Source organism: Botryllus schlosseri, chromosome 16 (genome assembly GCF_051294905.1).
Source record: "Botryllus schlosseri isolate E-star chromosome 16, Bs_hap1, whole genome shotgun sequence".
NCBI classification, from domain to species: Eukaryota; Metazoa; Chordata; class Ascidiacea; order Stolidobranchia; family Styelidae; genus Botryllus; species Botryllus schlosseri.
The window spans coordinates 16,533,459-16,550,143 of NC_137251.1; the positions used below are offsets into that span (position 1 = coordinate 16,533,459).

Here is a 16,685-nt window from a genome sequence, read left to right on the forward strand (position 1 = left end):
GCGACTCGATTGCACCTGCTATTGATGTTAGGCATTTAATAGTCGTTTTGCATAACAAGTCAACCAATACTACCTCTCAGTTTGATATGTGATATCCTTAAGATCTCATTTACCAGATTTTGTGTTGTAATTGACGTGGTAAAATATGGGAGCCGTTAACACTTACTTCAAAGACGACTGTCATGATGCCAACATTTTCGTATGGATAGTTTGAGGACATCATAAATCGAGTTCAAACGAAAGATGACACATTTGCCTGACACAAATCTTTTGAGACTACAAGGCATTACCTTATATCCAGTCGACATGGACTAGAAACTATACAAAAGACTCGGCCTTAGTTACAGGATTTAGACGGATTTCAAGCGGTTTTCTCGTAAGACTTTAACTGCGGGCGGTTGAATATAAATAATATGTTCTGAAGCCAAATTGGCCCAAATAGGGTGTAGTATGCAGTCATATACAAATTGTTTCTTTTGCCAGCTTATACCGCCCAATTACAGGATGTAAGCTCGGCCTGTACTGCCTAGAGCTAGCGGCCAGCTGCTTTGATCAAGAGAACATTACAACGGTTAAACTGTTGAAGGTATAGTTTGAATTCTTGCGCGATTTGAAGCCATCATGTATTCGTATATGGCACTCACGTCAAAATAGGATCATCTATACATGGTGCTCTTCGCCACTAATGGATGCGATTTAACGCGGCGGTACAAAAGACCAATTCCCACAGGATGAATTTCAACAGTAAACAGCATTTGAGGTTGATCGATATAATGTTGTATGTCGGTCAGATTATATTTCATTTTTCAGCACCAACGTCGTCGGGTTGTTGTTTGTGGTATTCATGATGTTCATCGAGAGCAATGGTCATTTACACCAAGCCGATATTCTTTATTATGATTCCGTAGCTGCCGGCTTGTAGCACGGCCCACTTCTAGGCTTTTTATGACACCACTTACGCGGATCAGATGGCGTGGAAGAGGACAGATAAACCTACAACTCTCGGGAATGGATTCTGGAGTCGACCTCGATCAGACTCGAACGCTCAACCTATTGCTGCCGGGCCGGCGTCTTAGAAAAGTCTAGAAGCGGACCGTGCTACAAGTCAGTAGATACGGAAATAGAATACCGAATATCGGCTTGGTGACCAATGTATACTACATTGTATAGTCGAAACACCATAAATACCCTCTGGAAACAAACAACATCAAGTAGAACAACGATCAGTGATCACAGGTCGTTGATGCACACTGCACAGTGCGCACATTGTGCTATAATATACCATTGCATCCACACACCGGGTGTTAATTATAACTTGCGCTGGCTGAATTTCCATTATCCGGAGTGATCAACCGTTCATTATTATTGACGCGAGTCACGTATAGACACAACTCTACATTCTCCTGTCGAATCTGGGACGGATACGCCGCTACAGCGATCGCCATTTTACTGGGAGTGTAAGTTATAGTCAAAATGTGGGGTGCGTGGGTTCCAAGTTTATAACTTGCATCGCCGCATTAGCACTTGTTGATAGACACTGTAGTGGGTTTCTAGTGGCACCATGGCTGGGCGTTGGTTGATGCAGTTGCATTGTTAAAATCCTACTATGACAGGAAACCGGATTATGTTTCTGATGCCGAATAAAACATGCGAATGGTCTTATACTGTAAACGAAAATCGAGTATTTTGCCGATTTTCACCCTAGAGTAGGGTAAATCGCGCTAACTACATTTTCAGGTACACAATTGTGCTTTCAGACCCGTCCAACTGGTGAAAATTAGTAAAATACGTCAACTGTTATGGAGATATATCCCAGGGCTGTAGTAAGGGTTGTGTTTCCGTTTACCGTCCCAAGAAATCCCAGAAATGCCGTACACGTATAGCCAGAACCCACTACACTCTGTGATATATCGCCAAAAGGCTTGGTCCATTTGACTTATTTCAACTCATAGGAAGGGTGTTCACTGTTCAAGCACCACGCTATGGTGGAAATATGATATATACACCTATTATTTTCACCCATAGATTCACTGTGAACCATTTAAATTCTGTAGTGACAAGTTGTGCAACGGAATGCTATATTGTTGTATGGAGTTGTACGGATCTGCATACATGCGAAAAAATAAAATGCGGCCGAAGTGTGAGAATCTGAACATCAATACACTTTTGCCAACACCTCCATGAGAAGCGAAACAGGAAATAGGTGTATATAACCTATTCTTTCGCTCCGCTCGAAGTCTATCCAGTGAGAAAGTTCAGAATTTTGAAATTTAAGTGAATCCACTGCTTGCATTGTGCGCCATGTATTCTGGTTTTGTCAATCTTACTGCATGCTATCGGTATGCGGATCTGCCGAACAGGCTTTGTAGTATCAGTTTCAAAGTGCTCGTTTCCGATCAGCAGGCAGCCGTGTGATGCGTAATCTGCATTTCGCGATGTGCAGGACATAAAAATAGATGTCATTGATTTTTGGGATATGTCATTCGATTCGTGAGAGTGTGGGTACGGTGCCCCAAATCATATGGGAATTTTCAGACATACACCACACATTCAGAGAATATAGCCCTGTTGTGCGTGTATGCATGATATCTACTTCTGGCGTATGCCATTCTGTTGCATTTGCTGCTTTCTATTCTTTTCCGTCAGTTGAATATCATGGCGTGTCTGTTCAGATCTATAATAAATTCGCCGTGAAAAGATCCTAAAATTATGCCTTCATCTGGAATGTACGGTCGTGAACAATTAGCGATTCGTGGAAACAAATTTTTGCCCGAAATAAAAGTTAACGACTACCCACAGCGTGGATTTGATGTATGCGGTCAAATTTCAGTTCGCATTCTCTATATTTATCTTTCGATTTCCAATGGATTAGAAATGTCCGCCCAACACATACACGTGGTGGGCGTTACTAGAAAGCAAAATGGGTGTCGACGCGCAGCCTGTTCCAGGAGATAATGTGTCCTTTCGCTTACCTTCTTATGATACCGTGGCTGACGTTCAATTAGCACAGCGCTGCAAATAAAGTTAGCAAACACTTAAATCCCGGAATGTCTGCCGGGATTTGCTCACTAACTCGTAAATGGCGAAGCATTTAATGGGAAAACCGTAAAATTTTACAATGTTGAAATTTTTATTGCCGTCCTTCCTCGCACAGAACACACACTGCGTTTGATAGACGGCCACTGCATTACTGCTGGTTTTATCGGAGTAAACTGCCACTTCTGAAACACGTTCAATGCGTTTGTCAATGGTGTTAAAACATTTTACGACTGACCATCATCGTACATTTTTACTATAGCTCTGTGCTCGATTTGCAATTTGCATATCATTGGAATATAGGATGCGCAAGATAACAGGTTTTCTCGCCTTCTCTGACGACATATCTGTCACTTTGGAATTCAGAGGTTTCGAATTCGGTGTCCTGTATATATGATGAGTGGTCTTTGCGGATCATTAATCGGTTTCCGACATTGCAGATGGAAGTTGATGCGTACTGAATACTTGGTCTAGCATTCCTGTATCATTGCAATCCGCGAATTGACATATAGGTCACATAATTTGTCAAGTATGTATCTTATGTTCTCATTACGGAATTATCTGGTTCTTTTGTGGTAGCTTACATATCGGCATCCGTTTCAACCGCACCTAAGAAGGAAGTATTTTGCACGGTTTCGAATAAATTGCTAGCAAAAGTGACGCTTCGCATAACGCGACCTGTGCTCTATCCAATCATCCCGTAACGTTGCATTGAGGGTGGTATGACATTCATTATAGTGGAGAGTTGGCACTGAATAGGTGGACAAGAAATGACTCGCGATTGATGCATATAGGATTTCCGAAATGGCCGTAACTGCATCAACGCTTTGTTTTACGTAGCCACAGACGACTATTACAGAAAACCATCAGGTAAAATGTACTCCATTCACGTACCGTAAATATTACCACCTGGGTTAGATTCTATGATAATGTCAATGCAGTGTCTTGTTGGTTGATGGCGAATAGTAACACATGTACCTCACTGCTATCGCCAGACTGTTTGAACGCGTCCGAAAGAAAGTATAGTGGCACGACACTCTATTCGAATAGCGGGGATGCCTGATTGTATAATGGACATAAAATTATGCCTAACATAAATATATGCGCAAACGGGTTACGGCTGCACTTTACAATGTTTTCCTTTCCATTTTAACTGCAGGGTAAACGAAGGACATGTATTTTACTGCTGCGCACTCACGCAGTTATTGTATTTACTTTCTTGTGCAAACTTTGCTGTAGCGATTCCGACGGAACATAATAGAATGAGCAAAGGAACGAGTAGATTTGATGAAGTGCGAAAAAACTGGGTTTCAATTTTACCTACCCACAATATACAGTGACGAAAAAATGAAAAAGTAAAAATCAAGAAATAACTACAAAATAAACTATATTACTCAATACTGCGATAGTGAATTCACCAACTTTTGCTGGTTTCTGGTTGAACTGGATTGCGGTATGGTGGATATAGGTCATATAGATTATAAAGTGTCGGCACAATCTACGCAGCCTGACGATATATAGGTCTAAGTTGCTGCGGCCATGGTAAAACTGTGGCGTAAATATATTATTGATATACAATGTTCCTTCCAATTATCTACTAGCTGACGATTAACCCTGAGTAATATCAGCCGAAAATATTAGGATTTATTAGATATGAATATACTTTTCCATTAAAGGTATACTGTTGTAATTCTTTGGTATATTTTTGTTGGGCTCGTAATTGTCAATTGAAACGAATTCAAATTCCAGTAACAATTTATTCTTGATGTAATTAATCTACCTGTTCTTCCAGGATACGCCGGCATCCTTATCAATATATTTCTCGTAAAAAGCCGTTGTTTGCATACGATTAACTAACAATAAGAAAATATCGCGCGGAAACGTGACGGGTTGAAAATTCCCGTGGTTTACCATCTGTTACAGTATAACGTTAAAGTTTGTGACGTCACGGATGCCAGGTGTTCAACTGTTCGTGTATCGTGTCTATGAAAACATGAGGATAAAAACAGTCGCAAGTTTAAACAGTGCCATCTTGGCTGAAGTATCAGAATGTAGACACTATCGTGCATAAGATGCTACGAATCGATATGTCTACTTAACATCACCGGACGGCGTATTCGTTGGCTGTACTGTTGAACTAACGAAGGTGCTAAGAAGGCTTGGTATAAGTTGAAACGGGCCGACATTGATCATTCGTTCTCGGACATATTTATCCCGGTGACTATTCCAGCCGTTTGGCCCCGTTTCAACCGGTGCGTTAATTCGCTTTAGTTCGGATTTCGAAACCGTGTCAGCCCATCAATTTAAACTATGAAATTCAATATAAATTCGACTGCTGAGATTTAGGTCTTCGCGGTATGTTCTGTCTTCTCTATTGATATATTCTATCGCGTTTTCAAGTTATCGATTGTGTTGTTGAGGTTGCGTTTAAAACGAATCGCGTTTTAAAATACACCTGTTTCAGACATGCTTCAAGCAATGTTTTAAACAAAGGCCTTCAAATACATTGAATGCTTTTTAAATATATTGCGTAATTATATCGTAATGCCCTATTATTTTCGAAAGCCATGTATCATGATCGTGACGCTTACTCGTACTATAGGCCTAGATATGATAGTGGTAAACGTTATGAAACACGTACCCAGTAGAATACGTTTTAAACAAGACCCCTGTCTTAAACATTTGTGGTTTTAATGTATTTCATTTTACCCAACACCTAATCAGGCTATTGCATTCCGGGTGATATTTTCCGCTTTTCCCAGTGGTATATACGAGGTTTCACTTATTAATGAGTTGTGTTTTACCCGCAGAATTCAGTTTTGCTGTTACCGATGTCAGCAGACGATATCGGGTGATGAATACGTCATGCGTGTCGGGAAGGACTCGTATCACGTCAACTGCTTTCTCTGCGACTACTGTAATCAACCTTTGCAGGTAAGGCAATATCGGCCCTTCACCGGCCACATGTACGTATACCCATCCATACCTTATTGCATTGAAACCCAGTAACGTGAATAAACCTAACAGTCACTACTTTCCTCACGTTCACATCTTACCTAACACTTTCTTAGCGCTTCATCTGTGGTTCTCAACCTGGCGAACCAATACGGTAATCTGCAAGCCTTAGGCGAACCACAATTTTTCGCCTAGTCACAGACACAAAGATCTACCACATTATACGGCAATTACATTACCATAGAACACTGGTACGTGAAATGAACTGAGCATCAACAACAGTGTTAGGAACAATACCATAAAAGATCAATGTCACACAAATAAAAAAATATATATATAATATTTACAGCAAATCAGCCTGACTCCTACTGTATGAGTCGGTTGTGTGTGTTGGCTTCTAGCAAGCCCCCGGGGTCCATATGAACCCTGTTAAAACCACTGCGCTGCAGGGTAAATTCGTAATACTGCGAAATAACGATGTAATGTATCGGTAAACCACGTGTTTTAGTGACGATATCAGAGAATCAGTCAAAATATTTCTTCCTGCAGAGAGGCGACGAATTTCATTCGCTACACGACTCCGCCAAGAGAAAAATCTGCTGTAAGACGTGCTACGACATTGACGACGTCAGCAATCTGAAAATGACAGCTTCCGATTCAGACGAATCGAGTAAGTAGGCCTTCACATTTGGCGAAGTGCTGGTAGGTATAGAGAATGAAAACACCACCCTCATCATTTCGGCAGTGAGCGGAAATGACGTGTTCTCACCGGGAATACCTTCTTTTATCGGGTCGCCGACGCATTCCTACGGAAGACAAATGTCAGGTACAGTGGATGGTCTACTTGTGTTGCTCAGAAATAATGACAGGTGGTTAAAGTAGTCAGCATTGCTACCCAAGTATTAGTAGAAGCAACTCCAATTTATACTCAAATATATAAGTAGAAGTAGCGATTTCTAAGACATGTCAAAACTACTGCAACTGGAAGTTTAAAATGCAAGGTCCGAAAAGTATCCTCAAGTAAGTAGTTAAAAAGTCGATTTGGTCGAAGGTTCACGAGCTTCTAGCTGTTGAAATAGGAAGATGTATCATCGCTACTAAAACAAAACGAACACAGAAACTGCAAGTACAAGCAAACTCCAGATTTATATATGTTTTTACCGCGATACAGGAGCTGCTGTTTCACTCACAAAGGTTATGCAAACTTGTCCGAGATCGCATTTCTGCGTTTAAAAGTATGAAGGGGAAAAAGTAAGCGGTCCAAATAGAAGCGGTATAGTATAGTCAGAAACACCACCTTCAGGCCATTTTTATGAACGCAGCTGTACATTGTACAATCATTGCTATGCTTGGACATGAAATAAACTATGGCGCTGCACTCGAATAACAGTCGCAGATTATAGTTTTCTGACCATGATGAGACACCACGAAAATTGCCGATTATTTACTTCCGTCATATCGACGCGATACTATCTTCAAACCGACAAATCCGCCGGGCTCTACTTAGGGCCGGGCAAAATCGAGTACCCGGGTGATTCGATTCTGAATCACGTATTCTGCTTCGAGTCGAGTAATCGAGTATCACTTATTATGACGTCATAACCGAATATAGTATTTCAAAGTACAAATATGTACCTTTTATGCCACCACACCGTTATCCATCATATTAAAGATAGCTAGGTATTTTTTGGACCACACTAATGATTTCATTTCACTGGGTGGCAATGTTATGGAATGATCATGACTTCAGAAATGCGTTATTCCCAGCAACGTTTGTAGCTTTGTACTAAATGTATTGGATGCCACGGTACGACCAGTCAAGGCTTCAAGGCTTCGTCTGTGAAAATGAGTATCGAAACTATAATTCTTGTTGATAAATTAACTTTCAGCGGCGAGGAGCGTATAATTTCAGTACTCGAAAAAATCGTATTTTACTACTCGACTCGAATCATTAAAATTAATACTCGATTCAGATTCCAGTACTCGAATCATTATGCCCAGCCCTATTCAGGATACCACACATACTTCAAACTATAAAGACAGTAGACATGCGTTCAACGCGTCATAGTTTGACTCTCAACTTTTCACTGCTACGTTGACATATTTACGCGGCATACGCTGACGTCGGTTCGTTGACAGACTACTATCCTACTCCCGGCGCGCCGCATTTGCAAGGAGTCGGAATGCAGTGCGCCAAAAACGGCAAGAGCCCCACCACGCCTGGCATCATGTCGACGGGCGACTCCAAGCGAACGAAGAGACCTAGGACAATTCTGACGACAGCGCAAAGACGAAAATTTAAGGCTTCGTTCGAGATATCACAAAAACCTTGCCGGAAGGTGAGAAAACTTTATTACCCGCCATTGGCATACTCGGGCAGAGTTGGACAACTCGAACATTTTTAGCTTTTCCAAATTAGGTTAGAATTATAGCTTTACAGTTTTATCCAAATTAAATACAATATTATTGAATTCGCCAAAACTTAAACTCAGAAATTGATGAAATTCCTAATTAGAGCTAAATACGACATGAATCTAATTCAGTTCATATCAAATCAAATTTTATACGCAAAAGCATGAGTACGACAAATGCCTGTACACCAAACTTGGCTCGTTGCGCACTATACAGTTATCATGTAGCGTTTTCAGGAAAACGAGAAATTAGATTAGAATTAAAATTATAGCATAGAAACATTTCACAAATTATATTACCGGCATTTCGCTATAATCAGTCCGATTGAACAATCGGAATGATCTAGTTGTCCAAGTCTGCACTCGGACATTAAGGCGTACACGTGATGCAGTCAGTTTGGACACTGCATAAAGTACAGATCTGGTCAAAGTAGTCAGCGTTGTTACTCAGCTACAACTAAAAGCAATGGTGTAAATTTACACTCAATTACAAATAGAAGTAGCAATTACCAAGACGGAGAAAAAATTCTGAAAATACAAGTAGTACCGAAAAGTAGGTTTGATCGAGGAATTGCATACTTTTAGCGGGTAACCGAAGGTGCCTATACTTTCGAAATTTCGAGATGGATATCCGCGACTAACGCAAAATGACTAATGGCACTACGTATGGGTAGAATTTCGAAAATATCTTTACCTAGCTAGCGTGATACAGAGGCTATTTCATGCGGTCCTAATTTGCTTCCGGTACGTTCGACCTGAGGTGTTGCGGGCTATGAATAGTGAAAAAAAACACCAAATCCAGTAAAATATGAATGTGCGGACTTTCTGCATGGACAATTTTGCAAAATTATTTCAACAATGTGTAGTGCCGCGATATCGAATTTTATGAATAATCTCGTCCGCACCGTTACCAATTCCTCTTGAGATGTTGGCCCTAGCAACTACTAGAAAGCATATGTGTGGTCTGCGATTTCACCTCGTTATTTAATTCTATCCCGCGTATGAAAAGGGTCGCACACAACATGACTTAGGAAATGGGCATTGAGCCCAGGTTATGAAATGACCACCATCAGCACTACCGTAGCTTCGTCACGATTATACAGCGTCACCTCGCGGATCAAATCGCAACCTATGTATTAATGCTAGCCATCGAGAATCATGGCGATTCATATATTCAATAGCGTCTTCACACTCTTCACATTTCCAATTAGTTCACGTCTGATCATCCGGATATCCTTGTAATATATGCTGCTTTCTGTGTCGTTAATAGGGTTGAGATTTAAGACTGCACTCGTCGCAAAATTAATGCCGCAATCATAAGGTTGTAACTTGTAATGACTCGAGTCGCAATCTTTCGTTGACTCGGGTCATTTTCTTGAAAATGGAAATGACTGGACTCGACTCGAGTTAACTTGCGTATTGACCCGACTTGTACTCGAGTCATTGCGTATGACTCGACCAAGCCATATGACCCAAGACATTATAGAATCTAGATGTCTTGTGCATCATGAGCTATAATTCGAAAATATGCCCGGAAGCTGCTTTTTATGTGTTTGAATAATTATAAAATTGCGTAAAGAAAGAGAAAAGTAAGTATATTATGTCGAGAGCTTTCGCCATCACCGAAGAGTTTAGAGGAGTGAGTTTGAACCTGACTTGAACTGAATTAAGAATAGTGAACACTGTGACTTGGACTCGGACTCCAGTCTCAACACTATGACAGCACTTCGTCAGCCGCCCCCCCCAAAAAAAACGTTGGTCTTGGTCCAACATTTGGTGATAAACCAAACTTCTGGCCCCCGACCCCATCAGGATTTACCGCTACTTGTGGGCGAGAGTTTGTACTGAGTCACTCTAAATCGCCTAATCGCGCAAAGCGCGAAAATTTTCTATAATTCATTATTGAATTGGTCTATATTCTCGGGAATTGCATGTATATTAATTTAAACTTTTTAATCCTCTTTCCGCCAACGTAATCAGGTTTACCGGTACAGTTGAGTGAGCCAGTGAAGTGCTGTCTTGAAAATGTAGGGCCCGCAAATAATAATCATACATATTCGGGTGGGCCCGTTGGTATGACTTCGTTACGTGGTGTTATTTCGTGACCTCCTGTCTGCTATGTCAAATGTTATTAAAATCGTCCAAACGCACTACACTAAAAGACGCACACGATTTCAAATTGGAATTTCTTCACTGGCAAATGATTTTTCTCTGCTGGATGGCATTTGACTTGTGGGGTTCAGATTGTCAGGACAGGAACATTTGGCGCCAGCCATTTATGGGCGCCTATGGACATTGGACAATTAAACATTTGACAACATGAATTCCCGCGTGGCGCGAAATTTTTTGTGTAAAGTTGCATAAATTTTCAAAAAGATATTGAATAATCTACGTTCATTCATAAAATATTTGGGCCCCCTTCGAGCTCACACCCTCCCCAATTGGGGTGTTTAGCGTATGGCAGTTACGGTCCTGACTATAACCTAGACTCGAACCGGTGCTCCCTTAATTGGACTAGGATTTGACTCGGTGGAGAAGTGAAACGGACTCGACTTGACTCGACTCGAGTCAAAACTACAAACGTAAAATTGACTTGTGACTCGGAACCTTGTAAATTCTTTTGATCCGGAAATTTGACGATTTAGACATAGCGATTCAGTTTCTGGTGAATTCCAGATACTCAGAGATTTCCTACTACACCTGAGATCATACAACGATCGCCATCACTAAACCTCGATCCTATTACAGGTTCGCGAGACACTCGCGAATGAAACTGGTTTAACCCCCAGAGTCGTTCAAGTCTGGTTTCAGAATCAAAGGGCTAAGGTTTGCCGAGATAATTATGTTACGTAGCGGGTAAAAACCTAACGCGGCACCCATTCAGATGAAAAAGATTGCTCGACGACAAACGCAGGGAGAAGGCGGCACTAGGCGAAAGAAGAAAAAGGATATTGAATCCGATTCGGAAAGTATGAAGACATCTTCAATATTTACAGCAGTCCCTTTCAATACACAGGAGTACAATCTGGGCAGACCTGCAGTCACAGTCATTACGTTACAGTTTTCCTAAATACAAACATAATGTAATATGCCCTTGTTTTTAGAGCTTGTATGTATATTGTATACTACATTTAGGATTCATAGTATGTGTATCGCGTTGTAATAATTTGGACAATTAAAATATTTGACTAGCTTCAGTTTGATAGAATTATGTACATAATTGGGATGCAATAGTACCGCCAATCCGTTTTAAATGCATCGCTTATGACATATACCGATCGTTCCACCTTGTTTTAGATGAACTCCCTTCCAGCCCTGGTTCATATACCTCAGCTCCTACGCCTCATCAATCTCAGTATTATGGAGAATATCAATCGCCACGAAGCGTCCAGTCAACTCCAACGCAAGATGATAATGGACAGAGAGTTTTTTCACCCACGTATCACCATGGTAGGTCGGCATTTACTTTACGTTACGTTGCGCTAAAACATAACACCTGAAGAGATGATTTAACGTTATCAAACCCAATTCTGTTAAATATATAGACCTGTCTATGTTATGTATCAGTAGCCTGGTGAATAGGTGGAGTTGAGTATATTGTTTATGATTAGGGCTGGGCAAAATCGAGTACCTGAGTGATTCGATTCTGAATCACGTAATATGCTTCGAGTCGAGTCGAGTAATCGAGTATCACTCATTATGACGTCACAACAGGATGTACTATGTCGAAGTCCAAATATGAACCTTTTATGCCACCACAAAGAACGTAATGCCTGTTATCCATCACATTAAAGATACTTTGGTATTTTTTTCGACCATACCGATTTCATTGCACTTCTTAACAATTTTGGTGGATGATAATGACTTCGGAAATGTGTTATTTCCAGTAACGTTCGTAGCTTTAAACTGTGCCCGGTGTGCTGTAATACGGCCAATCAAGATTTCACGGCTTCCTCAGTGGAAAATAATATCAAAACTATAATTCTCGTTGGTAAATTAACTTTCAGTTGCGAGGACCGTATAATTTCAGTACTCGAAAAAAGCGTCTTTTACTACTCGACTCGAATCATTAAAATTACTACTCGATTCAGATTCGAGTACTCGAATCATTTTGCCCAGCCCTATTTATTATTTTATCGCCTTCAAAAACACCACATTTCCCAATTTGGATCAATTTGTTATGTCCGTTAGTGTGACTCTCTGTATATAGCAACAGGACGTGACATTCAATTGATTTATCAATTACCCAACCAACCAACCAATAGACCATTTGTTTCTTCATTCTGCCATATCAAGACTTCAAACGAATGCCATACTATGACAAGACGAGTTGAAGATAAATTTAAGTCCAGCCCTGTCCTTGCGAAGACTACGAGCTCACCTTGAGCTGTGGTGATACAAGACTAACATTTCACACAATATGACAGCATGTACATCGTACATTGTACATTGTGTACAGTCGTACAGTCTGCACTAGAACTGTTCAAAAAATAACTTTTTTGAAGATTTCACTGTCGATGTGATAAAATTGCTAGGTTGGTTGGAATTGAGGCAAAGTTGGTGCGCAGCGTTGTTTTCACCTACCTAAGAATTTTATCACATAGCCAGTGAAATCTGAAAAAAAAGTTTTATTTTGAACAGCCCTAGTGCACACACTTACTTAGTATATCGTTTCTTCAATATCTTACCGTACATCTTCACCTGTTTGAAACCTCAAGTCCGTCAGACGTGACTATCGTTATACATCTATGAATCTTGTTGCAGGTTTCAATCATGTGGAGAATCCTTACGACGAGTACCCACGTCTATCCCATTCTATCATGGAATCCGCTTACCCTCCACTTCCCGACCCCGGATCTCACTCGCCCTCAGAGCTGGAAATCCACAAAATGCTTCACGAACGAATCGGACCTACAATGCAAGACTTGCATCCCGGAGCGCGCGACGTGATCATCCACCGGAACGAACTGAATGGAACTCATCATTACAACGAAAACATGCACGACCAGTTCGTGACGCAGCATCAGCAGGAGGTTATCAACATTTCGAATGAACGATCGCTAGGCGGCACTGTTACCGCGGGCGGCTCGAATCCGATAGATAGCTTGATGTACATGCAGAGTAATTTCTTCAGCACATGAGAGAATATGTTCCATTATTTATTCTACTACCTTTAAGCGGCGTTTAAATTCAATTACACGCTTCAATACCAAATACACCCTCCCAGTCCGACACGATCCAATTATTTCAGCATGCAGCAGTGTATGGAAAGGTGCTATTTTGATGCTTACAACACGAACTAGCGAAAGTTCATATACACGCCCTCTGGTATATACATATCATGTTCGACAGTTTCCAATATTCGAAAATGTTAAATTATACTTGTTTTGCTCTTAGTAAGTAAAAAACGTGGTCAAAATATGACGTGTAACGTCGCAAAACCAAAGTCGTTCCGGTGTTGTTGCCAGTTACTTCATTTCTGATTAGTATCACATATACCTCTATGTCTTAATCCTACGTGGTTTTCAAGATGGTATCGTGAACTTGTGGAATTCCTAATTGTCATGTCTGTCCATCAGAATTGCTGTATCGCCAATACAGTATGCTGCTAACACACACAGTCTCTGAGAATACTGTGATTCCCACAGCGTTCCCCCCTGTTTTAGCCTTCTGGTCGTTTCCGGGATACCTATTGTAATTCTATCGGGCGAACAATGAAAAGCAACAGTAGATATGGTTACAATGAATTCTTATTAGTGGCAATTGGTCACTACTCTTACAAAATAGCCGCGTTGTAAATTATAGTCACACGCGGATATTTAATGCGGAGCAGCGTGCGTATCGAATTCCCCTTTGTAATGGCGAGAGCATGTGTCCGAACAAAAACGATGTATTGAAACATGCGTCCTTACCAGAATATACAAACGTGGGAATTGTGTTTCGTGATCACGTTTTCCCCGTTTTGGAAATCAACAAACCGTTGTTCACTTTAGCAGCATATTTGAAGTCATTTCTTTCATGATTCATCAATTTGTGTCTGTTTTGGATGTGATTTACTGTGTTTACTGTACTGCGGATCATGTTAGGTATTGTCGGGAAAACGGCTGATTTGGCCCGCCGGGTTAAAGATTTCGAATATCGCGTTGGCGATATCGCGGTAAAACCAAGGTGTATGAAACAAACGTATCAGTTTATAAATAATTTCATCGTTTCAAAATACCACAGGACTGCGATACAATGAAAAGACAGGAAGGTATCGAAACGTCTTTCAAATCAGACACTCGTCATCACCACGTCTAATGTCCTTGAAATGTCTTTCAGGTACGTCCCTATACCAGACCTGTTCACGATTGGTGTGCGGTATATCTGAGCTATAGGTATATTCAGAACAATGTACGAACGTTTCACGTATGCGTGTCATAATCAATAACCTATGGGGCTTGTTCACAGTAATAGTCTAAAACGGGACGTGATCCAATTTCCTAGTCTTACGGATTACGGTCAATATATATTTAGTGTGACAGATATCTCAATGGCAGGTCCCAGAACCGCATAACTCATGAGAAATCTCATGTAAATTCAACAAGGCAAGCAAACCCAATTTCACGCTAAAATTAAGCGATGTTCTGAATTTAAAACGATAACATGAAATCACATAATTCATTTTGATGTTGATCATCCAACCCTAACGTATTGTTAGAGTGAATTCATATTTATGAAGTCTTTCCTGGTGCCATACCTTGACCATTTGATCGCGTTAAAGTTATTTTCGACGTGATTTCACTGTATCGTCCTCTCGATTTGGGGAGACCAAAACCGCAACCTAATCAACCCAAGTAACTTCGTTTTCGACCCACGATGCTCCTTCAGTTTTATCGATCAATACAAAAATTGTGCCGAGTGACCTCTTTCGTTATTTTACTGTTTTCAATTGTCGCATATACCTGGGTTCCAAAGTGACGTCGTAAACTATAGTAGATTTGAATAATTTTTGTAATTTATCCGGATTTTTCTGCAGTATTTATCACCAATTTATATATATATCGCTGCCGTTACGCTGTCCTCGTCGCTTTTTATAATCGCTAGCGAGCCTTGCTAGGCTGTCAGAAGCTTGTGTTGTACGACATGAAAAAGCGCTGGTGAGGTGCAGTGTCAAGGAAAATGATGTTCTTGTGTTTCTTGTGTTGGGGTTAGGTGGGTGCATCGCTCGTGATCGTTGTTGCGTATCGGCGGCAACGTGACATTTTTTCGGCTGCGCAAGCCAGTTTTACAACAATCGACAATGTAGATGACTAGCCTATGTTATGTTATTTGAATTTGGAATGTCACTTTCAATGGAGGTCATTTGTCGCCAATGATCAGGAAGGCAATCAGGGTTTAAAAACAAATTATACAAACTTCGTATCAAACTCGGCGGATTAGTAACTTGACCCTATATTTTCTAACACCCGCTTTAAAAAACTCTTGATGATTTCTCCGGTCAGTAAGTGTTACGACAATTGCCCAATCCAGGCCGTGTTATTTTTGGCATTACCAATAATTAGTATTTGTATACTAAAATTAACGATGTAAAACACTGCGTAGTTTTATCTTTCACATGAAATGAAAGCCACAAAACGTGCAGTATCCACTTTGTGTTATCAAACATCGATGGGCGTTACTTCTTGGCGACTGAGGAATTTTGCGCTGTGTAAGTGTAGGTTCAATTTTTTATTGATGAAACTATATCCCTATTGTCCAACGGGACACAGTCTATCAGTGATTGCACCATATATGCTGACATTTTCATTAACAAGATGAAAGTAAATGTAATTATATATACGCATTGGCCGAAATGTAGCAGGTCGTAAAGATGTTCTTCCTCCCGCACTTTAACAAAGTAATGTAGTTCATGAATATATGGGCCACTGTGATTGTGTCTACGTGGGAAGAACTACACAGCGTTTACAGGACTGCATGAAACAACATGATGTCCCTAGACTTATCAGAACGCACGCATCACACTCGCAGAAAACCTCACCCTTGACTCATTCCCACCCACTCACTGACTCACTTCTTTCAATTTAGAAATAAACCTAATACGCTGCAGATTATACGTGAATTTTTGACTATGCCCGCCAACGAATTTTCTGCTTTTAATTTGACCCGCAGGGAAAAATAATTGCCCAGATGCCCACCCCTGATATACAACGTTCTTTCCAATTCTCTACTATAGTTGCTGACGATTACCCCTGACAAGAGTCAGTCGATAATATCTGGATTCATTTCAATATGAATATACTA

The 16,685-nt window shown here is 40.6% G+C and overlaps 2 protein-coding genes across 2 annotated transcripts in view; one reads left to right on the forward strand and one right to left on the reverse strand.

The window, feature by feature from the left end:
* LOC145458562 (LIM/homeobox protein Lhx9-like) overlaps positions 1-15,564 on the forward strand; it is a 35,986-nt gene extending 20,422 nt beyond the window's left edge. Inside the window, exons 4-11 of the mRNA XM_080336969.1 lie at positions 5,847-5,970; positions 6,541-6,661; positions 6,737-6,817; positions 8,131-8,330; positions 11,151-11,228; positions 11,287-11,371; positions 11,700-11,852; positions 13,167-15,564. Of these exons, the coding sequence (XP_080193095.1) occupies positions 5,847-5,970; positions 6,541-6,661; positions 6,737-6,817; positions 8,131-8,330; positions 11,151-11,228; positions 11,287-11,371; positions 11,700-11,852; positions 13,167-13,543 (1,219 nt within the window). The 3' untranslated portion in view covers positions 13,544-15,564. The remainder of the gene's footprint in view (positions 1-5,846; positions 5,971-6,540; positions 6,662-6,736; positions 6,818-8,130; positions 8,331-11,150; positions 11,229-11,286; positions 11,372-11,699; positions 11,853-13,166) is intronic.
* Positions 1-16,685, reverse strand: part of LOC145458561 (nondiscriminating glutamyl-tRNA synthetase EARS2, mitochondrial-like) — a 205,182-nt gene that overhangs the window by 150,055 nt on the left and 38,442 nt on the right. The window lies entirely within an intron of this gene.